Raw genomic sequence first — 24953 nt, forward strand, 5'->3', positions numbered from 1 at the left:
TGTGATAAGTTTTGCTTTAAAAACGGTTTATTCTCTCATTCATCTTATCACGTCACACATACAAAGATAAAAACATCTAATGCAAATAAAAGAAAATGTTATTTTCCAGAAAGTTAATACATTGATTTATTCTTATTTAAAACAAAAATGTGCTGAGGCTAAGTACAGTACCATTTAAAAAAAAAAAAAACTGCAATAGAAAGACTGTTTTTTTATGTAATGTTTTTGTTCTAGTCCTTCACTACTTTGTTCAGTCACACTTCTCAAAGGCAAAATAAGTGATTGATTTTGTCAATTTTGAAATGGAGTAACTTAAAATATACCTGTCATGTGATACGTGTCAGCACATTTCAGTTTGTCTGCAAATAATTTTTCTTTTCTTATTTCTACTGAAACATTGACGTGTTCATCCTCTATTTCAGATTACACTAAAGAGACGAGTGAGAACTTCAGGTAGAAGCAGAATGAAACAAATATCCAACTTTACCAAAAAACAGACGCGTGTTAACATCCAAACAACATTTAGGATGACTTACCTCCTGTAAGTCATTGGTTTTAAAAAGGAATAAATTTGGACATGTATGCTTAGAACAGCTTTCAAAATAATCAAAGGTATTTTACTGTACAGTCTTCTCAATGTCGTCATTTTACACTTTGACAGAAAATCTTTCAGTGTGAAAAATCCTGCTCCACTAAAAAAAACCTTCTCATTAGATCATGATTGTTTTCAGATTATAAAGAATAACACCACTCATATTCTATGTGTTTTCAAGCTTTTGGAATGAGAATATTACATAAACAGTAAAGTGGATTATCTGGGTTGAGTTGGAAATTTGTTTATTATCTGATATTATATATTTTATATAAAATTTTAAAAATGAAATAACTTGACAATGTAAATTGTTATCAGTTGCAGAGCCCTACTGGTTTGCAGGATCCGTTAATTGTTGGTCTTTTCAATGAATGTGTTGACAATAATAAAAATGTACTAAAAAGTAAAAATAATGATCCTTTCTTTAAAAGCATTCCAAAATTCATTCTATCATTTTTCAACATTGTTCAAGACAAATGTTTTTGAACAATTAAACATTTAAGTTTAGAACAAATAATGAATTGTTTAAAACCTCCATATATTTTGTTTGTTTGTTCTGGCTGGTTCTTCAAGTCTAAGACGCGCTTCAATAAAACTGATCACTAATCAATAACCATCGACTTGTCTGTGATTCATTTTAAGCAACAACATTGCTCTGATATGACGCACAGTTTAGATATTAATGTGCTGAGAGTGCAGTTTCTGAAATGATGAAACCAGGCTTCAGTTTAAACTGCACACACACACACATGCCCACACGCCCACATGCACATGCACGCACACACACACACACACACACACACACACACACGCGCACGCACACATGCGTACACACATGATTTTTTTGAAATTATGCAAAAATTTTATTTCGCTTGATCCCTGCGTTTCAAAACATGTGTGAACTGTTGTGTGTTGTTCAGCATCATTGGAGTTTGTCTCGAGGTTTGTCCCCACACAATTGATTCGGTCTGTGGTGGTAGCACAGGTGCTTGTGCACGTAGTCCACGTGCAACAGAGACTGAGAGACAGATGCATGAACAAGAGATAGAAAGAAGTTCTCGTGTGTGAACTGCATTGATGCCACTCACAGGTTCATACACAGCTGCGGCTGGAACTCTGACATCTGATCGTCTATGTGGACGTTAACTTTAAGGACGATAGAGACGATAGAGCGAGGTAGAGACGAAGCGAGCATCAGATCAGCTCAACAAGGAATCAACATAGAAAACACATAGAAATCTTTTATGTTACTTTGAGAAATGTACATTTTTTAATTGTTCATGATGAAAATGCTGATCTCAAAAAAACATGATCTGATCCAAACGTTTATCAGTTTTGTGTCTGTGTTCCAAGCGAGTGCACACACACACACACACACGCACACACGCACACATGCACACGCACACGCCTGATCCTCGCTCCTGATTCCTACATCAGTTTTCAACTTTCTCACTTTTCTACATCTTTGTATTTTTAAACGTTTCTGAGTTTTTCTGCGTCATATACTTGACTGAAGGTTAAAATTATCGCTGCTGTTCTGTTAATGAAATAATAAACTTCTTGAAGTTATTTTTTAGTCTGACACGTGAGCAGAACCTGAGACCACGAGTCCCTTGTTGGATATGTGGTCTCAGAGTTGCAGGAAATGTACATGAATAATTCAGTATCTGATCATACTGCAAAAATACAACTGTTGGCAGAGTGGAGGACGAGTGATTAGTGAGAAGACCCTGAGAGTAAAGTCCTCATTAGTTGACTGGGTTATTTTATAACTGGTGTTAACATGGTGCGGAGGACTTGAGTTTACTGAAGGCACGTTTGATACCAAAACTAAACGGTATCAACGCAGTGAAACGACGGGTGCCAGCTTTAAGCTTCACATCACAGCAGCAGGTCTCAGGTTTGAATCCTTTAAGTGTTTCTATGGCTTTAGGCTTGTTCACTATATAAAGACAGTGTGCGGTTGTACTGAGTAACTGCAACTAATGTATGTGTGAAGTGTGAAGTGTGCAAAGCCGTGTGTGCGTCCTTCACCAGTCTGTTTGTTTTTTCATTTTTTACACTGTGTCCTCATCCATTTTGGCCACTTCCTCCAATCTGATGGCGCCTGGCACGTTGCTTTCCTCGCCCGCCTCCTCATCTGATTTGGATGGAGAGGGAGGGGCCAGCATGGCAGTGCGCTCCTCTTTGGGCTCGTCTCGTTCTCGCCTCTCCTCCTCTTTCTTCTCTCGATCCAGCAGGTGGTAATTGATGCCCATTCCCACAAAGAGCATCACGCTGGCGATTATGAGGATGATGCCACAGGTTATGTAGGTGTAGTCATAGTGTTGATAGTAGTTATAGAAAGTACCTGGAGGTGGAGAAGAGACAGAGACACAACTCAGTTTTAACAAAGTTCAAATGATGATCTGGATTAATATTCTTTAAAACAATTAAATAAATATAAATAAATAAAATAAAAAAAGGCAAAACACAAATAAAAACAAAATAAGTCCTTTTATCTTTCAAATCAGTTTCTGGTGACAAAACCCATGAACAGCAACATAAAGTTGTTATTAATCTTATTTGTGTTATTCTTCAAGTAAAAAATTAAAACCAGTCCAGTAATTAGTAAATGAATGATAATGAAAGTAATTTTTTCATTACAGACCTTATTTTTGAATTAATCCTACAGAGTTTCTGCAGCTTTCAACAAGTATGATTAGTATGAGTAAAATTCAAGATCTATGATACGAAGGAACATCAGAGTCAGAATCACTGACACTTCATTATAACTCTTACTATATAAGAGCTGAGAAAGCAAATTGTCTGTCAAACTTCAGACAAAGAACAGTATCATAGTCTTTACACAGACGAGCTCAGTGAACTGAGATCAGCACGGGAATACGGAATGGAGCGGAAATACGACAGTTGGTGAATGCACGCATTCGCCCTACGGACAGCCTAAATGCATGCTGGGTATCTTACCTGTGAGCGGCGGGCCAAGCAGCACCGGTGCACACTCCACTATAGTGACAAGACCCACGGCTGAAGAAAACCTCTGAGGCCCCACCAGGTCCATCAGTGTCTCAAACAACACTGCACTCAGCCAGCCAAATGCAAAACCAAAGAAGATGGCGTACACCACAAATCCAGTATAGTCCACCGACAGTGGCGCCAGCACGTGACAAACACCGTTGTAAAGGACAGCACCTGCAAAGAAATACTGCACCCTCGGCCGGATCCACCTGGTGTTAGCCAGCAGGCCCATGGAGGGTCGGGCAAACATGTCTACAAAGGCCAGCACTGACAGAAGGAAGGCTGCCTTTTCTTTGCTGATGTCTTTACTCTTGGCGTAATTAGAGAGGAAGACGAGCGGAGCAAAGAGACCGAAGAACATAACAAAGTTTCCCATCAGGTACAACAGGAACCCGCGGTGTTTGAACAGCGTCAGGTCAATGAAGGAGTTGATGGTTTGCAGGAATGTCTTCTTCTGCTGTGGCTGTACTGAATCCGATGCCTTGGCCTCGCTGGCTTCTGAGTCAAGCTTTGCGGGCTGAGGATTGGGTCTGAGGGGGCGCATGAGAGAACCGGCCACACAGCAGTTGAGCAAAAGTCCACCCAGGATCAGGAAGCTGCCTCTCCACCCAAACTCATCATAGAGCCAGGTGTTGAGAGGAGCCAGGGTGGACAGAAACACTGGGCTGCCTGCCATAGCAATGCCGTTGGCGATGGGCCGGCGCTTGTAGAAGTATGTTCCAATCATAGTGAGGGCTGGATTCAAGTTGAAGGCAAGTCCCAAACCTGGAGGAGGAAGAGGAAATATGTTAAGAGTTTAAAAATCACAGGAAAAGACAAATACACTACCGTTCAAAAGTTTGGGGTCACTTAGAAATTTCCTTATTTTTCAAAGAAAAGCACTGTTTTTTTCAATGAAGATAACATTAAATTAATCAGAAATACACTCTACACATTGTTAATGTGGTAAATGACTATTCTAGGTGGAAACGTCTGTTTTTTAATGAAATCTCTACATAGGTGTATAGAGGCCCATTTCCAGCAACTATCACTCCAGTGTTCTAATGGTACATTGTGTTTGCTAATCGCCTTAGAAGACTAATGGATGATTAGAAAACCCTTGAAAACCCTTGTGCAATTATGTTAGCACAGCTGAAAACTGTTTTGCTGGTGAGAGAAGCTATAGAACTGGCCTTCCTTTGAGCTAGTTGAGTATCTGGAGCATCACATGTGTGGGTTCGATTATACTCTCAAAATGGCCAGAAGAAGAGAACTTTCATGTGAAACTCGCCAGTCTATTCTTGTTCTTAGAAATGAAGGCTATTCCAATGCGAGAAATTGCGAAGAAACTGAAAATGTCCTACAACGGTGTGTACTACTCCTTTCAGAGAACAGCACAAACGGGCTCTAACCAGAGTAGAAAGAGAAGTGGGAGGCCCCGGTGCACAACTCAGCAAGAAGACAAGTATATTAGAGTCTCTAGTTTGAGAAATAGACGCCTCACAGGTCCTCAACTGGCAGCTTCTTTAAATGGTAACCGCAAAACGCCAGTGTCAACGTCTACAGTGAAGAGGCGACTCCGGGATGCTGGCCTTCTAGGCAGAGTGGCAAAGAAAAAGCCATATCTGAGACTGGCCAATAAAAAGAAAAGATTGATATGGGCAAAAGAACACAGACATTGGACAGAGGAAGATTGGAAAAAAGTGTTATGGACAGACGAATCAAAGTTTGAGGTGTTTGGATCACACAGAAGAACATTTGTGAGACGCAGAACAGGTGAGAAGATGCTGGAAGAGTGCCTGACGCCATCTGTCTGCATGGTGGAGGTCATGTGATGGTCTGGGGCTGCTGTGGTGCTGGTGAAGTGGGAGATTTGTACAAGGTAAAAGGGATTTTAAATAAGGAAGGCTATCACTCCATTTTGCAACGCCATGCCATACCCTGTGGACAGCGCTTGATTGGAGCCAGTTCCCTCCTACAACAGGACAATGACCCAAAGCACACCTCCACATTATGCAAGAACTCTTTAGGGAAGAAGCAGGCAGCTGGTCTGCTGTCTGTAATGGAGTGGCCAGCGCAGTCACCAGATCTCAACCCCATTCAGCTGCTGTGGGAGCAGCTTGACCGTCTGGTACCAGGAAGTGCCCATCAAGCCAATCCCACTTGTGGGAGGGGCTTCAGGAAGGGGGGGGGGGACATTTCTACAGATTACCTCAACACATTAACAGCTAGAATGCCAAAGGTCTGCAATGCTGGAACTGCTGCAAATGGAGCATTCTTTGACGAAAGCAAAGTTTGAAGAACAAAATTAATATTTCAAATAAAAATCATTATTTCTAACCTTGTCAATGTCTTGACTATATTTTCTATTCATTTTGCAACTCATTTGATAAATAAAAGTGTGAGTTTTCATGGAAAACACGAAATTGTCTGGGTGACCCCAAACTTTTGAACGGTAGTGTATCTCAAATATGAGTTGTTGCAAGTTCTTGTTGCTATGAAATAGATTTCAGAGTTTTCATGCCTTAATCCTAAATGTTGTTGTCTTATGGCTAATAAGAAATAAATTCTTCAATGAGTAGAAATTGTCTCCGGACATCTTCATTGCAGAAACGGACGAGAGGCCTTGGGAGACGCAGTTGGCCGATAACACCTTTCACAGACTTAGACATACTTGTCATACATTTTTTTATTTAATTTAAATTATAATTTCTTCATTCTCTTGTCTACCTCATTCTGACCTGCCTGTAACAACCGAATTTCCCCGGTCTGTGGATCAATAAAGTTTTATCTTATCAGTATGTGTAAACTTCAGGGTTAGGGTATCTCGCAGATTAAACAGTGCAGAAAAGGTGCATTAATGTTTATTCTTTTAGGTCAAGTTCCATATATTTGGTGGTTTTTGTGTTTTCTTCTCATTCAAAGTTATTACTTTTGTCAAGGAATTTTATTTCTATTCATTATGTATTTTTCATCACAGTGTGACTATAGAGGTGTGCATCTTCACGAGCCTCAAAATTTGTGCTTTAAAATTTACAAAATAACAGTTTCTATTAAAAAATCTGACTACAACAGTCGGTGTATAACAGTGGTCAGTGCTCTCCACACGGATTTGACTTCATTCAGTTTAGACTTGTGTGCTGCATCGTTAGTCTTTACTGTATCAGTGTGTCGCCCCCTGGCAGCATCAAGGTGCATTACTCTGCTGGTCAACATGAGATTTTTTTTCTTGCATTACACGTATACTAACACGTGTATCTCTCTCTCTCTCTCCCTCTCTGTCTCTCTCGCTCTCTCTCTCACACTCTCCCTCTCTCTCTCTCTCTCTCTCTCACTCTCTCTCTCTCTCTCTCTCTCTCTGTCTCTCTCTCTCTCTCTCTCCCTCTCTCTCTCTCTCTCTCTCTCTCTCTCTCTCTCTCTCTGTCTCTCTCTCTCTCTCTCTCTCTCTCTCTCTCTCTCTCTCTCTCTCTCCCTCTCTCTCTGTCTCTCTCTCTCTCTCTCTCTCTCTCTCTGTCTCTCTCTGTCTCTCTCTCTCTGTCTCTCTCTCTCTCCCTCTCTCTCTCTCTCTCTCTCTCTCTCTCTGTCTCTCTCTCTCTCTGTCTCTCTCTCTCTCTCTCTCTCTCTCTCTGTCTCTCTCTGTCTCTCTCTCTCTCTCTCTCTCTCTCTCTCTCTGTCTCTCTCTCTCTCTCTCTCCCTCTCTCTCTGTCTCTCTCTCTCTCTCTCTCTCTCTCTCTCTCTCTCTGTCTCTCTCTCTCTCTGTCTCTCTCTGTCTCTGTCTCTCTCTCTCTCTCTCTCTCTCTCTCTCTCTCTCTCTCTCTCTCTCTCCCTCTCTCTCTCTCTATCTCTCTCTCTCTGTCTCTCTCTCTCTCTCTCTCTCTCTCTCTCTCTCTCTCTCTCTGTCTCTCTCTGTCTCTCTCTCTCTCTCTCTCTCTCTCTCTCTCTCTGTCTCTCTCTCTCTCTCTCTCTCTCCCTCTCTCTCTGTCTCTCTCTCTGTCTCTCCCTCTCTCTCTGTCTCTCTCTCTCTCTCTCTCTCTCTCTCTCTCTCTGTCTCTCTCTGTCTCTCTCTCTCTCTCTCTCTCTCTCTGTCTCTCTGTCTCTCTCTGTCTCTCTCTCTCTCTCTCCCTCTCTCTCTGTCTCTCTCTCTCTCTCTCTGTCTCTCTCTGTCTCTCTCTCTCTCTCTCTCTCTCTCTCTGTCTCTCTCTGTCTCTCTCTCTCTCTCTCTCTCTCTCTCTCTCTGTCTCTCTCTCTCTCTCTCTCTCCCTCTCTCTCTGTCTCTCTCTCTGTCTCTCTCTGTCTCTCTCTCTCTCTCTCTCTCTCTCTCTCTGTCTCTCTCTCTCTCTCTCTCTCTCTCCCTCTCTCTCTGTCTCTCTCTCTCTCTCTCTCTCTCTCTCTCTCTCTCTCTCTGTCTCTCTCTGTCTCTCTCTCTCTCTCTCTCTCTCTCTGTCTCTCTGTCTCTCTCTGTCTCTCTCTCTCTCTCTCCCTCTCTCTCTGTCTCTCTCTCTCTCTCTCTGTCTCTCTCTGTCTCTCTCTCTCTCTCTCTCTCTCTCTCTGTCTCTCTCTGTCTCTCTCTCTCTCTCTCTCTCTCTCTCTCTCTCTGTCTCTCTGTCTCTCTCTGTCTCTCTCTCTCTCTCTCCCTCTCTCTCTGTCTCTCTCTCTCTCTCTCTGTCTCTCTCTGTCTCTCTCTCTCTCTCTCTCTCTCTCTCTCTCTCTCTCTCTCTCTCTCTCTCTCTCTCTCTCTCTCTCTCTGAACACAGCTCCTCCAGTAAAACACTGAAAACTGAGGCTCAGGAAAGAACTGCTGCACATTCTATAAATGATAAAATAATGGATAAATTGCACAATAATACAACCTTGATCCCTACATCTATATGGTCCCTTTTTTTGTATCGCCTTTTGTATATATTATTATTTCTAGTTATTGTATATAGTATTTCTATTTTCATTCATATTTTATATTACAATGTTTTATCAAAATTATTTTACTGTAGCCACTAAATGTCATAATGATGAGTTGAACAAGTTCAAAGACAGGGGTGGTGTTATCTTATTATTTCTAACATGTTTTTATTATATCTTATATTTATATATTCAATTATTACATTTATGTCAGAGGTGGGTGAAATACTGACCTCCCACTACTCCGATGAAGAAGTAGAGCTGCCCCACAGTGTTGCAGAAAGAGGCTGCGACGAGTCCTGACCCTGACAGACAACCACCGACTATGATGATTGGTCGACTGCCGAATTTGTTCACAAGGATGCTGCTGATTGGGCCTGAAGAAGAAGAATGAAGAGAGGGATTAGAGGTTGAAATGTTGAGTTAGACCAGTGTTGAATTTTACTGCAACATGAACACAACAGTGAAAAACGCTGCTGTAATAAATTCATGGTGCGATCTTGAAGCGTCTTGTTTCACCCAATCAAAAGCCAAAAAAGATTTTCAGTTTGATCTCAGATGATTCAATGATAGTAAAAATAATAAACCTTAATTATGTAGCACGTCCCAAAACACATTTACAATGTGGTTTACAATAATATAAAACACCACAACAAATCCTGTCATTTGGGATGCGATGACAAGGGAATTTTGGCATTATGCTTTAAAATGACAAAAAAATGTACCAATCAAAAGAGCAATTTTTCTGTAGATCAAATACTCAGTTTACAGAATTATCTTTGCTTCTTTACACAAAAAGCTGAAACAATTAGATGAATAATCAATAACTTGATCTTCAGATCAGTTTGAGGTGCAAAAATGTCAAATATTTGTTACTTGATATTTCACGAATCAAAATCTTAAATACTTAATAAGAATTAACTGAACTATTATTTTGTTAATATAATACTATAATACTTTTAATACGTGTCTGTGATTGGTCATATGCAGTAAACCCCGTCCCTTTTATGTACACACGCTCATATTTAGAGTGGGAAAACTTGACTTTAAGTTTAAAGGGTGAGGGTTAGACCACCGAGCCTGACTGTGTTTGTCAGGTTAGGTTCAGCTAAATAACTGAAAGATATTCTGGGTATGTTAAACTCTTCTTAGTACAGGCCCCTGATCTGATTGTTTTCATCATGAATTATTCTTTGATAAATCTGTGAAAATGTTAAAGACATATCTCTCAATGTTAAAGAAAGATAAATACAAATTCCTGGATCTGCGGCTAAATTAAAAAAAAAATCTTTTGCCAAGTTTACTGGAAATCTGTTCAGTAGTTTATGTGTAATTTTGCTAAAAAGTAAACAAATAAATGGACATATATATGTTGGCTTTATATATGTTGGCTTTGGCCATTTTAACCAGCAGATGGTGCTATTAGGGTCAAAGTAAGAGCGGGACAATGAGTGATTGTGTAACAGCAGAACAGAGGAAGGGAGGGGGAGGAAAGGTGAGGTATGGGTGAGGGGGGCAGGACACGCAACAGAGCAGCTTGTTACTGGAAAAGTTGCACACACACACGATACATGACACACAACAGAGGGTAAAAGTGTTTGAATACGTAGTTAAGACCACAGCAGTGTTGTGCTGGTGGAAGGTTATTAAATTATAAATTATTTGATTATTCATTATCAATTAGTAAATGAGCAGTAAATCAACAGTGAGCATTTGGACTTTTTGGGAGGAGGCAGCATTTGGGTTTGAAAATACTGATGGATATTTTACAAAATTATAAAAATATGTAAATACATTTAATCAAATTAAAGAGTTTTCTTATATAGTGGTCCCAGTAAGTACACAAATTAGATGTATGTATATAATGAACAGTATAAAATGAACAGTAGAGAGAAGAGAGGAGGAGGAGGGAGAGGAGGAGGAAGGCCACGTGTCTCAGTTTGCGTGTCAGTGTCAGAATGAATGGGCTTTCACATGAAACCAGGCTGACACTGCTCTGCTGGATGTGAATACAAAGTACAGGCTGCACAATCTTTATAGTGTGTCTGTGTGAGAGATGATTGTTCCTCATGTGTGGAACAATTTATTAGTTCGTTGTACACTGTGCAACGACAATAAAAGGATTCTATTCTAGTTAGTTATTCGACCAAAAAACAATACAATTTTAAGGTCTTAACTTTCTATGTAAAGTGCCCTGAGATAATGTATATTATGATTTTGCACTATACAAATAAAGTTGAATTGAATTGAATCATGCTTCGCTCCGACTGTGATGCCTTTGTCCTTGACACTTGGTCGCTGACCATATACACCAGGGGGCGCTCTGGATGCACTAATCCCCAAAGCCTCACGTGTCTGACACCTTGTTTTTGTGTTGTATGCTGCCCTATTCAGGGTGGTGGGTTTCTCTGCAGGAGACACTGAACGCACCACTCTGCGATTCTTTTAGCAGCTTCAATGTGAACAAAAGGGAACCTACAAGGTCGGCAAAGAAAACGCATCCACTCAGCATTCACATGGAAAAATCAGCAGTGCTGCGTGTTTAAACACAAAGAGCTCAATGAGAAGTGTCGTCGCAGATATTATACAAACACATTATTCCCTCCTCCCTCCATCATTTACTTTCTTTCTGTCTGTGAAAGAAGGAGGAGAGACCTTCCCTCAGCTTTACACCAACAAAACGTCCACAAGTGAGCGAGCGCATGGGTTAAACTATTCCTTTGTCTAATTTTAGCAGCAATACTTTTAGTAAAACATTTTATTGATGTTTTGTTGGTCAACAGATGAAGCAGAGCTGATGTCGTGGCAGCTGATTGTGGACTATCATCACAACAAGACTTCTTCATATACAACATGTCTCCTCACATCTTCTACCATCAGGAAGTCCTCAGTTCCTCTGCTCCTTCATCTCCATCAGACATTATGTAGAAACACTTTAAACATGAAGTTACAAACTGGTTCTTCTCATGTAGTGAATCCTGTTGTTGTGTTGATGTGTTCAGTTCCATCAGCATCTGTTGGACTTGTGTCCTGGGAGAGGATCCTCACATGGGACTGAGCTTTATTCACTGATCACTAAGTTTCTATTTGACTCTTGTTGAGTTAAGAACAGAGGAAGTTGCTCCTTGTTAACATCTATGAGACAAACTGGGAATGTGAGCTGTAAAATAAAGAAGCGATTGATTGATGACACACACACACACACACACACACACACACACACACACACACACACACACACTTCATTGAGACACTGACAGTCAGTGACCGCGCTGTGCTACACACAGACACACAACAACACACAAAAAGGAGCATGTTGCTGTTTGTAATTCCAGATTAGGATTAGGTGAATTAGGAAATGACTAGCCAATTCAATTTTATAAACCTCTTATAGATCTTTTCCAGGACTTCTTACCCGACACAGACAATGGTATTTCTTCCTCTGCTGAATCTCCACTGTTATATTTAAATTAGGACACTGTAACACAAAGGTCTGACTCTCCTCATGAAGATACACAAAACAGATGTTGAACCATGGCAGTCATCTGTGTTTGTTCGTTTCTGTATCACATCGTCGACTTTGTTTTGCTGTAGAGATTTTGAGCAGCTCTGAGCAGCAGAACAAGAATGTGGGGGTGTGTAGTGGAAATGATCTCACCAGTCCTCATCTCTCGAGGCTACATCAGCACTACAAACAGTTAGCAGCTGAATGTAAAACATCCAGGGCTGAGTTAATCAAAAAAGTTAGATTTCAATAATATTATATATATATATATATAGAGAGAGAGAGAGAGATTTTTATAGTATTAATAAACCTATTAATAAGCAAACGAGAGGAACATCCATTTCCAAGAGATATATGATTTTTCGACTTCTGCAGGATGGACAATTTATAGTCAGGGCTCCTGACTAACTTTTTAAGTTGTTTGCACTGGTGTGCACAAGGTTTGATTTCCAATCAATCAATCAAATCTTATTAGTATAGCCCATATTCACAAATCCCAGTTTGTCTCATAGGCTTCAACAAGGTGAGACGTCCTCTGTTCTTAACCCTCAACAAGAGTCAAACTACTAAAACCTTTAACAGGTAAAGAAGGTAGAAACCTCAGAGACACATGTGAGGACCCGTCTCCCAGGACGGACACAAGTGAACAGATGTCCCGTGGAACAGAGAACATCAGAGAGATCAGAGTATTTACAGCTTTGATAAGAATAAACACTTTGTAGCTGAAGGTCAATGAACTGATGGATTATTGTCAGTAATGGTCGAGTATCTGAGGAGACATATTGTATATTAAGCTGTTTTGTTGTAATCATAGTCCACGGTCAGCTGCCACCTCGATCGAGGTCCACCACTCTGATACAGGATCCGCCAGCACGACAACACTCAGACTCTGACACATTACAAACCAACTGCTGCTTCTGCTTCGATCCTGAAGCAGCAGCACTAATCATTTTGAATCAGTCATGGAAACCTTGTATTCACACTTTTTGTCGACACTGTTTGACATTTTCCGCCTTGTTCACCTCTTCTCTCATCTGTGCTTCACTGTCCATGTGTCAGTGTGTGAGTGTAAACTCCACAGAGGAGATGAGGAAGTGACTCAATCAAATACAGAAACACACCAGCTAAATGTTTGGCACCAGCTGAGACCAAGGGAAATGTTACATCGCACTTCACTGATTTTTGATCAGATGTGCAACGCCCATGGTTTTAAGAACAAAAACAATTTGTGTTATAAAAAGATGATATCTTTTAAATTGAAGTCCCCCACACAGTATTCATTTACCGTGGGTACAATCCCTTTAACCACAGGACACTGGAGAAGCTTCAAAATAAAAGGGTTTTAATAAATGTACTTAGGACTATTTGATTATTTATATTAATACATTTTTATAGATTGTGGAATCAGTGACATATTTTAAATCACTGTCAGTTCTTCCTCTTCCTAGTTCACACTGTTAACCACAGTAAAGAAATACTTGAGGTTTTTTTTTCTTCTGTAAAAGTAAGTGTGTGTACGTGCGATGGCGCATGTGTAACCAGTGAGTCATTTACTTGTAAACCCTAGTACTTCCCTCATGCTACAGTACAAGCAGGTATAATGCTTGAAAAGAGTGAATTGTGAGACAGGATTAAAAAACTTGTGTGTGTATATATATATATAGATATATATATATATCTATATATATGGGAGAAAATGAAACTACTTCAACATCTGGCTTTAGTTATGTAACTTCACTCCTCCCCCCTGCTCCTCACTCGGCAGTTCCCTCTTCTAAATGCCGACTGAATACAAGTGCAGGCTGGCACGCAGCTCTGAAGGGGATGAATGAGTAAGTGGAAGGAACAGACTCCATTTTTAGATACAAAGATTTGAGCTGAGGACACGGACAAATGGACACAGAGAGACGGCGAGAGAGAGAAACAGAGAGTGAACACGAAAGGCCACTGTTGCAGCAATGAAAAGTAAAATGGTTCAGTCTGAGAAAAAACTGGTTGTTTTTAAACATCCAAGTTTCAGGTCTGGTTGAAATCAGTTTGAAAGGTTGAGGTTTATTTGCTTTTGTACAGACACATGTTCTCCTAATATACCTCACTGGCTTGGTTTTTCCTCTAGCGCCACCTTCGGGACAACTATTTGATGGACTGTAACTTGGTACAAATATTCTTGGCCCCAATGACATTCCCACGACTATTTATCATTAATGAATCTGCAGATTGTTAACGCCACCATGGAGGTAATGTTTTTCACCCGGGTCCATTTTGTTTGTTTATTTGTGAGAGATAAGATACGATAAGACGAGATAAGATAATTCTTTATTAACCCCACAGTAGATACATTTGCTCTGCTGCATATATACACTGTGAGTATATACAGTGGAACAGATAGCATGTTATTCAGTAAACAGAAACTACTGGACAGAACCATGAAACAGTGGAAGGGTTTTTTATTGTTCAGAGAAGAACTCATTAAATTTTGTCATGGATCCTGATCAGGGGACGAATCCAGACCAACCTCTGACATTAGTCCAGTGATGCTTGGTTTAACTGCTCAGTGGCTGTACTTTAACATGAGAAAGAAATGAGTACATGTACAGGAATACTCCAGTTCACATACAGAGACAGCTTTCAGGTTACATGCTTAAAAACTACAATTTGAGATCATAGGTTGTCGATATTGACGAATCCAGTGGGGGATCCCCCTATGTGTTCACAAATCGAGTTCTCCTAATTTCCTCGAGACTTTATACTAGGAGGCCGGGTGGAGAAAGTCCACAGAAACTGCGGGGTTCTGACATTTGGGTTCACACATGCACCTCGGAGGATCTGCACAGTTCAGTGCATGTCTGAAAGCAGCTTGAGAGATATGAAGGGCAGCAGGGGAAAAGAGCGAGAGAGTGAAAGGAGAGAAAAAACGGCTTCTGTTTGTTTTGGGTTTGCTTCAGTGAAGGGTAAATAAGGAGTAGATGGTGATGTTCATGCTCAACAAACCGTCATTGAGAAACCAAGTTTCATTCAAACAAGACTTTCCAAGTTCTCCTTCAAGGCAACGAGACGCTACAACCAAGCCCCACCTGAGCAACAATTTGAGAATGAGCTGAAGTTCATTCTACAGTGTTAAACTACATTATTTGTAAAATTAACCCTAACCCTAAACACATAACACTGCCTGATCTAATAAGTTGTTCTCTGAGGTTGTTTTAGTGTCAGAATCACATCATGAACACATTCTTGTGAGTCCAGAAGTCCCATGACACTGTGTCTGTATAGGCCAGCTTTAGATGTGTTCCTCATGACACGTTTAATATATAAATTTAACAGACTGGGAATCTGCAAATATCAGTTACTAAAAGCGTAGACTACTCTCCTCAGACATTTAGACTATTTTCATAAAAAACGTCTCTTCGCCCCCAGTGACTAGGCAGAGCTCAAACAGTTCTGCAAAGAGGAGTGAAGGAAAAATCCATCTATAAAACTAATATTAAAGTTAAACATCTGCTTCAGTCATTTTTCATGAAGAAATTTCCAACACTCACATTGTTTGTCTTAAATTTGAAAAACCTTTGAGGTTTTTGTTGATGGGACCAAACAAGCATTTTCAGGACTTAACCTTTGGCTTCAGGATATGGTGAAGAAAATTGTATAAAAAACAACAATGTATTAATTATTTAAGAAAATAGTAATATGTACTTGCAGCCATATAGCAATACAATTAATGTTGATCAATCATTAATCCTAAATTAGTTATACTATTAAAAAAATGCTGTAAACGAGAAACAGAAAGGTTTGTGAAAGCTCCCAGTCAGAAGTGATAAGAACTGACCAACAGTCGAGTGACGAGCTACAAACCAGTGCTTTGAGACGTTCTGAAACAACAGGTCTGATCCCGAGGTTCCACCTCACAACTTACATGAGGAAAAAGATCTGTTGTTTATGTCTTGCTGCCAAATTCCACAGGGCAACGTCAGAGCTCAGGTTGAGTCCATGTCTCTGCAGGGGGGGATGATTACATATATTCACTACTTTTAAATGACACTGGAATGTTAACATGCATAAACTAACTTGTTTGTCAGTGGCCAGTGAGAAACTGCAGTGTGTATATATTTGCAACATTACACTGTTTATCTCTCATTACTCTACACTGAGAGTTCACTATTGTGAAGAAACATTTTACACAAATATAACTGAGAATAGAATCCCACAATGCTGAGACGCATGACAGAGTCCATGTTCTAAAGAAAATGAACCAAAGAGAAATGCGACTTATCAGCAAAACAACAACAACAACAACACCAACAAGCTGGTTGAGTTTAGACTTTAAATCCCTCATGTTGGGTTAAAGCAACTTCTATAAATAAAGCACTTGAACTAACCCAATTAGCCTCAACTAAAGCACATTAAACAGAATGCGTCTCAGTGAATTCAGAGAAATACAATGTACACCTACAAGGAAAACATTCACAATAAGTTCAGTGACCTACTGGCTAAACTCTGGGGTAGACGGCCCCCAATATAACAGCTGATTTACTATGTTTGCATTTAACAACATCGAAAATCTAGAAAAAGTGGCTAAAAGAATAGTGAGCATGGTGAACATGGTGGCTCGGTTCCTTTTCAACTCTGGTACCTAATGAAAAAAAGGGAACTAGAGGGGCACTCAGAGAGTACCTGCTTCTCCCGGATCGTTTATCTGGATCGATTCCAACATGTAATGAGTTCTTTCTTTTGTCATGTCCCATCCCCCACCCATGGACATCTTTTGAGTAGTTTTTTCATAAACTGCTAACAAACAGACAAACAAACAATTGCAGATGAAAACAGAACCTCCTTGGTGGAGGTGATTAGCGCCACCTACTGGCATCACAAGGGTACATTTAATGGACAAAATTCGGTCATAGTGACAAAACGTCCGTAGCTGTGTAGAAAAGCCCAAGTGTCTGCCCCTCTTATGAGCAGCTACTCTGAAGAGCAAAAACCTCTCTGTCCACATTTTAAAAACGTGTCTGCTGTTTGCAACATTTAATAAAATGATGGATGTTTTTTTTAATCACAAAGATTTTGCTGCTTGTCTCCACAATAAGGAGTGACACATGTGTTCTCTGAAACACTACACAAACAATTAATTCAAACTCACACACGCCACTCACCTCCAGCATACATGACAGCCAGCATGATGGACGAGATCCAGGACACCTGACTTGGTGTGGCATCGAAGATGACCTCTATCTCTTTGAAGAACACTGTGATGGACTTGGGGAAGGCATAGGAGAAGCCAATGGAGATGAAGGCTCCCACCACCACCGCCCAGCCCCAGCCACCTTCAGGGGGGGTGTATCCCACAGGACCACCAACCGCTGAGGGCATGTCTGCTCACAATGAAGACAAAGATGACGAAGATGAAGAAGTCGAATGTTACTGTCGGTGGACCGCTGAGGTTCAGAGGATTAGAGAAGGTTGAACCAGCTGAACTGGGATCAGCATTCAAAAACCTGTGGGGGGGACAGAGCAGAAAGCTGGTTAAAATCAACACAGATGGTCAGTGACAGAGATAAACACATACTATCCAAGGTCTTGGCATTTTCACTGGCTGTAAAATGAAATGTGTAGAAAGGAGGGATGTGTAAGGAATGAGGGAGGACAGGAGTCAAGAGGTGGAGAAGACCGACACAGAAAAGTATGCAAGGACCAATCTTCTATGAAGAAACTGCTGAACTTATTTCCACTGAACTTGGTGGAAGGTTGGGACTTGGGCCAAGAAATAACTTGTTGTGAAGACTACTGCTAAGGTTTTTTAAATGGCTGCCTAAACTGCAGCTATGGATGTTCCACACCGTCTAGATCCATTGTTTCTGTGCAAACAAATGAGTCGGAGAAACAAAAAACAAAACCACTAAGTACAGTCCACATAAAGTTAATAATTTTCCTATTGAAAAGTGTGCATTTACTCAAGGTATCATTCAAAAGCTGTTTCCAGACTGCACTGAACTCAGGATATTGTGTGCACTTTCTCTGGAGGAGGTTCATGTGTGAAAACAATTGTCTGAGTGAGGGCCTCCGGATATCTACAGACTTTTTCCACATGTCCCCCAAGTACAAAGTCATCAGAAATTCTGCTGAATCTGAACCACATTCTCTGGACTTCATCCCCAAGTCATGTCTGAAAACGTCGTGAGTCGAGTCCTGATATCAGTACTGAAAATAAAGTAGGAAAAACATTTTTCACATCAGGCATTTTGACCTGCCGGGGTAGAAAAACACAAAGAAAGACTCAGTTTTCTTCAAGTGTCCAAGAAAGAATAAAGCCAGGACGCACAATACTAAGACTCGGGGATTAACCCTAAATGTTAAATGTTATTAAGAAGGTCACATCTGCATTTTTCCTTATCTGACATGTCTGAACATCTTTGGTGGAAAAGGCCTATGGTCACAGGTTCTTCACTGAATGCATCCATCTAAATGTCCTCTTTTCCATTGAGGCCACACATGACCAAGCTATTTATAGCCAGCAGCTCTCTGACATCAACTCTGCTACTGTTTTGGGCCATTTGCCATTAAAAGCCTTTAAAATAGAAACTGTATAGTTATACTATAGTAACATGTCCCTTAGTTGATCCCCTAAGGGGAAATTCGATTTAGACACAACAGCACAAACAGTAGCAGCACAAATGTAGAAGAATCCCAAAAATTAAATAAGAAATAAATATAAATATAAAGCCATACAGACTATTTATATTCATGCATTATGTCAGTGCAATAAGGTTTCTAAAATTTAAAATGATACTGTACATGTGCAATATGGGACACAGACCAGTTATAGAAACTGTGCTATATTTTGGAAGAAAAGCAGAGTAATGGTATCTTAATGACAACAGGCAGAAAAATGAGGTGCCAATGACCTAATTGATTAAATCCCTCATCATTGATCACATGTGTCATAAGTGGCACAAAAATCCAGACAAAATAACATCATACAAAGCATTAAAACAAAACCCATTCATTTATTCAGATAAATGAAAAATTGTTGTATTTGTGTTTTCTTTTTAATAATAGTTATACATAATACATTTTATGAAACTGTACAAAATCCGACCTCAATCACATTTCTTTGTCATAAATGTTTGATGACATCTTAGGAATCAGACAATTTGGTGTTTAGCCTTGACAAATAGGTGTGACTTGGGTAATTCTGTGGCGTCACTGATGTGTGATAAGTGAGAGTTACCACATCACTGCTTTCAGTGCTATTTCAAGCTCAAAAGGAGGACGACTCTAAAACACCACCATGATTAACCCTGTGTAGTGTTTTTCTGGGTTAACTGGTAAATCACCTTTTTCATTTTTGATGTTGCGTCAGTTCCTTTGAGACCAAATCTTCAAGGAATTGAAAACAACTGTAGTTTTGAGTTCTTATGTAATCACCACCATTATGTAATCCTTCTGACTAACCAACTAAGGCCCACCTGATATTAACATGTGTTTTTTGTGATCCGATCTCAAATGGTCAGCTCTGAGTTCAGGTGTGAACGCACTCAGATCAGTTACAGATCTGATCACACCAGACCACATTGTGGGCCACATGTGTCCACATTCTTTTAACAGTGCAACGATCCTGGGCCACATATGAAGGACGTCCTCCTCAGCTGACGGCTCTGTGCCACTGCAGTTTCACTACGAATCAAACATATTTATCTCTTCTCATTGATTTGTTTGTAACCACCGACACAATATCAACACTGATCAGCACATAAAGATCCATACTTTAAACATTAAACTGGTAAAATATTTATTCAACAGCTGTAACGGCTGTGCCGGTAGTGAATGACTGATCTATGACAGAGAAAGGGCTGCACATAGATTCACTGCATCAATGTGTTTAAGAACGGTTGAATGGCACAAATGAACTGTAAAGCTATTTGATTGACATCAAGACTAGATCAGATCTATATATATACAAAAACAGATGAAAATGTAAACCTGTTGGTGGAGGTAAAATATTTTACCTGACTTAGACAGCGTGAGGCTAACTTTAACTGAATCAACCAGCAGGCTGCTGCTGATAAAATCAATGCCCGTCTACTAGAAATTAGTATTTAGTTTAGGAGCTGTGTGTGTGTGTGTGTGTGTGTGTGTGTGTGTGTGTGTGTGTGTGTGTGTGTGTGTGTGTGTGTGTGTGTGTGTGTGTGTGTGTCAGTAAAGTAGGACATCTCCCAAATGAGTTCTCAATGAGGCTATTCATCCTTCAGTAACAAACCCTCTCTGTACCAAACTGTGTGGAGGAGCTGGAGTTACCTGAAATACTTGTGTGTGGGAGAGCCCTGTGACATAGCCAACTGCCACATCTACATATACTAATATATATCAGTTGTTTGAGCTCTGGTGATAACCTCACCCTAACATTAGCCCACTGCAAGTGTTAAAGCCAATTTACCCAGCAGCCTCTCTGCCAATAAAAAAAAGAAAAGAAAAGTCTTCCTGAGAAATTGTGAAATGTTCCTTTGGGATTCAGATGCCTGTAAATGAAAGAGGCCTCCATGTTCCACATCTGGTTCTATTTGTTACATTCCGTCTTAATCAGTACCACACTTCCTTGAACACACAACACACAGTAGAAAAGAACGGCAACACACACGGCTGATGTGTCTCCTCTAATTGGCTGTCTCTTACTCAGAATCTCAGGCTCAAACAACTTTCCTTGTTTTCTCAGCAAAATCTCCTCATTTAGACAAAAATCTATAAACAACCTCTTAGTGGAAAAATGTGATTTAAAGCTGAAGTCATAAAATCATGACTCAGATAGCAGAGTTCACTCAGCTGCCCACGGTTATTCTATGGATATCTGCCAAATAGTAGTAGAATAGGAAAGGAACAAGTCAGCTTTGCTTTTTTGAAGGCTTAGAATTTGAACTTTTCCTGGTATGGCCTCGTCAGTGAAAAAACATGAATAGATAAATAAATATTAGATTTTAAAAATAAATCTTGCACAATGAGGTAAGTGAAGACTTAATTGTCAGAGTTTGTTAATTTTGGAGCAGCAGTTGTAACCTGATGAGGCAAATCCTGAGAGCAGAGATGTGTATTTTAAAGTAGTAAATGTGACCCTTTTAAACCAATATCCTACATGTCTGAAAGGTTTTTAATAAATCTGCTCCCACACAGACGTCAGAAGCTTCATGCACTCACCAACACCAACTTCAACCTGACACCAGGTTATAACCGCAAGAATCTAGCAAGCTCACAGGTGATCAAGCGGCTCCATCACCTGGTGGCGCAGGCGCTGGTTATCCAGATGACTTAAGGTTTAACTCTGCTTTTTTCTCATGAAGCTGGTTCACTTGTTACCAGGGTAAATCACCACGGCAACTGATGCTGAACTGATAACTTGCTCTCTAGCAGCTAAGTTCGAGATAACATCAAAACCTATCAACAACTAAACTACTGACCAATCAGATAACTGGAAAAAGCCGAGTGATGATCTACAGGATCCTGACAGGGACAAAAGAGTAGAGTGTAATGTTTTTCTATTCCAGACTTTTAATGTGACCTCTCCGGATTTAAATTAGAGTTGATTACAATATATAAAAACATTAAACTATTATAATTTCATTATATATTAGTATTATATTACAGTTTTCCTGTTTTATAGTATCAGTGCAGATCATAACAACATGAGGAGAAATCAAATTTGATCAAAAATGATCCACACATTGTTTGATATTTCGCATTAAATGAAGGGATTAGGATAAATGAACATTTTAGTCAGACTGAGCTCATCACACATGGACGACTTCTCTCTGCGTTAACAGAACAAACACTGTGATGTCACTTTAACTTTTTATTTAAGTCAAATGTTTATAAAGTTTGTTCATCATCAGACAAAAAAATACAATACTCAGTAATAACCTGAGGCAGCACATGTGGCTGTCGTGTGATCTTTCTATTGAGCACTGGCCCTCAAAGTGCCAGCATGTGAAACTCATTCAGCACAGCGCAGAATAGATAACACATTAGACCACGGTCAAATGCACGGCTACACCAACTGGAAATCACAGTGATTGGCTCAAGATCACCTCTGTCTCCATTCCGGGTTGACCTCACTGCCATGGATGGATTAATGGGTCTGCACAAACCCTTTGATTTAATTGACTTTGCAACAAAAAATATTACATTTCACAACATGCATTCTTTGGCCAAGGGCCCGTGTCACGTCCTGTCTTTTTGGGGCCCTTGGCCAAAGAATGCATGTTGTGAAATGTAATATTTTTTGTTGCAAAGTCAATTAAATCAAAAAATGTTGGCAGCAAGACACAGACAAAAAAAAGAGATACATGATGAACACACTTACGCAAAAACAACTATAAATTTGTACAAAAACATGAAATTTGCCAAAAGGACGACAGCACTACACAAAAGTACACAAATTATCCAAATGGAGATGCTAATGGTGAGGAGATGACTGGTGCAGTCTGCATCTAACTAAACTTTACCAGACTTAACTAAGCTTAATTCAACTTAACTAGACTTATTCATGAGACTGTGTATATGATCACACCCCCCTTCACTAAGAGACAACAAAAGTGGCACCAACAGCACAACTCTAAAGTGACAACAGCAGGATGAGACACAAATTAACACTATGAGATACACAATGGTCACAAAAGGAAACACAATGACCACATAGGGGGACACACAATGACCAGAACAGAGATCATATAATTGAGTCCTAAGAGGAGCTGAATCATTTATCGTGTGTCCTTTGTGTCAGTGTCCATCTCCGGGGTAACGGGCTGCGGACCGGGAGCATCACGGTGAATCAAACCGGGTCGTTCGGTCCCTGTCATTTCTTAATGTATCTTAATACGTTTACCTTCACGTGTATTAATATTTAAATGAAGCGGCAGCTGAACATGAAGCTAATAACGGAGGCGCGAGCTCATTAAACTGATCATTGAGCGCGAGCCTCTGTGTTGACGCAGCACGCGCCGGAACGTTCACTCAGTCACTCACCGGCTCGTCGGTGTTCGGCTTCCTCCGGTGATGGCTCCGGTGAGGACTCGGTTCGGCTTCCTCCGGTGAAGACTCGGTTCGGCTTCCTCCGGTGAGGACTCGGTTCGGCGTCCTCCGGTGAGGACTCGGTTCGGCGTCCTCCGGTGATGGCTTCCTCCGGTAAGGACTCGGTACGGCGTCCTCCGGTGATGGCTCCGGTGAGGACTCGGTTCGGCTTCCTCCGGTGAGGACTCGGTTCGGCGTCCTCCGGTGATGGCTCCGGTAAGGACTCGGTTCGGCTTCCTCCGGTGAGGACTCGGTTCGGGGTAAATGGTTCTGGGTCGTGACGGCGGCTCCACGTGAACCCGCAGCTCAGAGAACCACGCACACAGTGAACTCCTGTGTGTGAGGATGAACCTTCACTGACGCGCATGCGCACAGCAGTGTGAGGAGAGAAGGGCACGCGCAGATCAAGTTAGATTCAAATTGAAGACAAAAGACAATTTAATTTCAATTGAATAAATGTATTTATTATTAACATGACTGACTGAAAACCTTAAATTCTCATTATGATGAGAAATTCTCTCATATTGGCTTTTATATTATATTATATTAATTATATTTAGCTATATTATATTATGTTATGTTGTATTATATTATATTATATTATATTATATTATATTTTATTTTATTTTATTTTATTATGTTATATTTTATTATGTTATGTTATGTTATGTTATGTTATATAATCTAATATTATTTTATGTTATGTTGTGTCATATTTTATTACATCACATTATATTATATTATATTCTGTTATGTTGTATTAAATTATATTATATTATGTTATGTTGTATTATATTATGTTATGTTATATTATATTATATTATACACACAAGGGGCTTGTTCATTTCAAAACACCATCACCGTCATCACAGCACTGTATGATGTGTTTTTTAGTAAATGCCCATAATTGTTGTGCTTCTAACTACAAGTTGTACAACAAAACCCCAATGCAACACAATAAATGTGGGATGGTAATGTTATCAATGTATCAACATGTGGAACATAAATAGGAGAAAGTTGAATGTCTGTGGACATGAGGAGGAACTCAAAACTCTGAGCCTCAGAGCTGCAGTTAAATCAACAGTTCACAGGAACAAAGTCGTTGTTGGGAAATGTCTCTGGAACTGACTCAATATTGGGAAACTTCATTTGAAAGAGCAGGTTCAGGCCAAGACTGGGTGTGTCTCTAACAGACATATGACTCGTGAATGTCTGTGACTCCAGTACATCCTGCACTCTTCCCTTTTTTATCACTGATATTTGTGAGAACTATCACCAGCAGCACAGAGACAGGAGCATTGTACTGTATGAGTACTGTATAACTGTATATTTCACAACTTATGAGCTCAAGAAAAAAAGTTGTTGTTTACAGACTTTTAGTTAATTTACTGTTTCCTTCTGTCTAGTCTCCAATCACAGAAAAACAGCTGTACATCAAGGGCCAGAATATTTCATATTCACTTAATACGCTGAAGAAACAATGTAATGATTAATAATCTAAAGTAGGGATGAGCAAGTACACCATTATCTGTATCTGTATCTGTTGAACCAACTAAATTATCCGTATCCTTACCCGGAAGGGGTGGGGCTTAAACCAGAAGTGGGCGTAAGTTGGTATTTAAAGCCTGACATGGATATGGGTTGATCAGAAGTTGCTATATTCATGCTTTATTAGAAACCTATTTACAGAACAGCCTTAGAATTGAGCTTCAGATCAAGTTTTTGATCACAAGAGTAAGAGAACTATTCAGAACAAGTTTATTGAAACTTCAGTGAATCAATGAACACAACACATGCAGTAGGGGGGTTAGGGTTAGAAGTATTAAAGGGCCCATATTTTATACCTTTCTGGGATTTAATTTGAGGTGTTGGTCCCCCTAATATGATATATCAGTGGTTTAAAGTCGAAAAAAC

General features: G+C 40.0%; 1 protein-coding gene across 1 annotated transcript; it reads right to left on the reverse strand.

Moving 5' to 3' along the window:
• Positions 1-1428: 1428 nt before the first annotated feature.
• LOC117764755 (monocarboxylate transporter 1-like) lies at positions 1429-23144 on the reverse strand. Its single transcript, XM_034590809.1, has 5 exons — positions 22995-23144; positions 17138-17479; positions 8719-8862; positions 3560-4375; positions 1429-2942 (listed from the first exon to the last, which is right to left on the reverse strand). The coding sequence occupies exons 2-5, from the start codon at positions 17352-17354 to the stop codon at positions 2650-2652; spliced, it is 1470 nt and encodes a 489-aa protein (XP_034446700.1). The 5' UTR covers positions 17355-17479; positions 22995-23144; the 3' UTR covers positions 1429-2649.
• Between the last annotated feature and the right edge of the window lie 1809 nt (positions 23145-24953).

This window comes from Hippoglossus hippoglossus, chromosome 7, assembly GCF_009819705.1.
Source record: "Hippoglossus hippoglossus isolate fHipHip1 chromosome 7, fHipHip1.pri, whole genome shotgun sequence".
Taxonomy (NCBI): domain Eukaryota; kingdom Metazoa; phylum Chordata; class Actinopteri; order Pleuronectiformes; family Pleuronectidae; genus Hippoglossus; species Hippoglossus hippoglossus.

Excerpts from the sequence above, each read along its gene's own strand:
- LOC117764755 (XM_034590809.1), bottom strand. The coding sequence starts at position 17,354 with ATGCCCTCAGCGGTTGGTGGTCCTGTGGGATACACCCCCCCTGAAGGT. Across the intron at positions 8,863-17,137 it reads GGCTGTCATGTATGCTGGAG|GCCCAATCAGCAGCATCCTT; the intron begins GTGAGTGGCGTG and ends CTTCTTCTTCAG. Across the intron at positions 4,376-8,718 it reads CTTCATCGGAGTAGTGGGAG|GTTTGGGACTTGCCTTCAAC; the intron begins GTCAGTATTTCA and ends TTCCTCCTCCAG.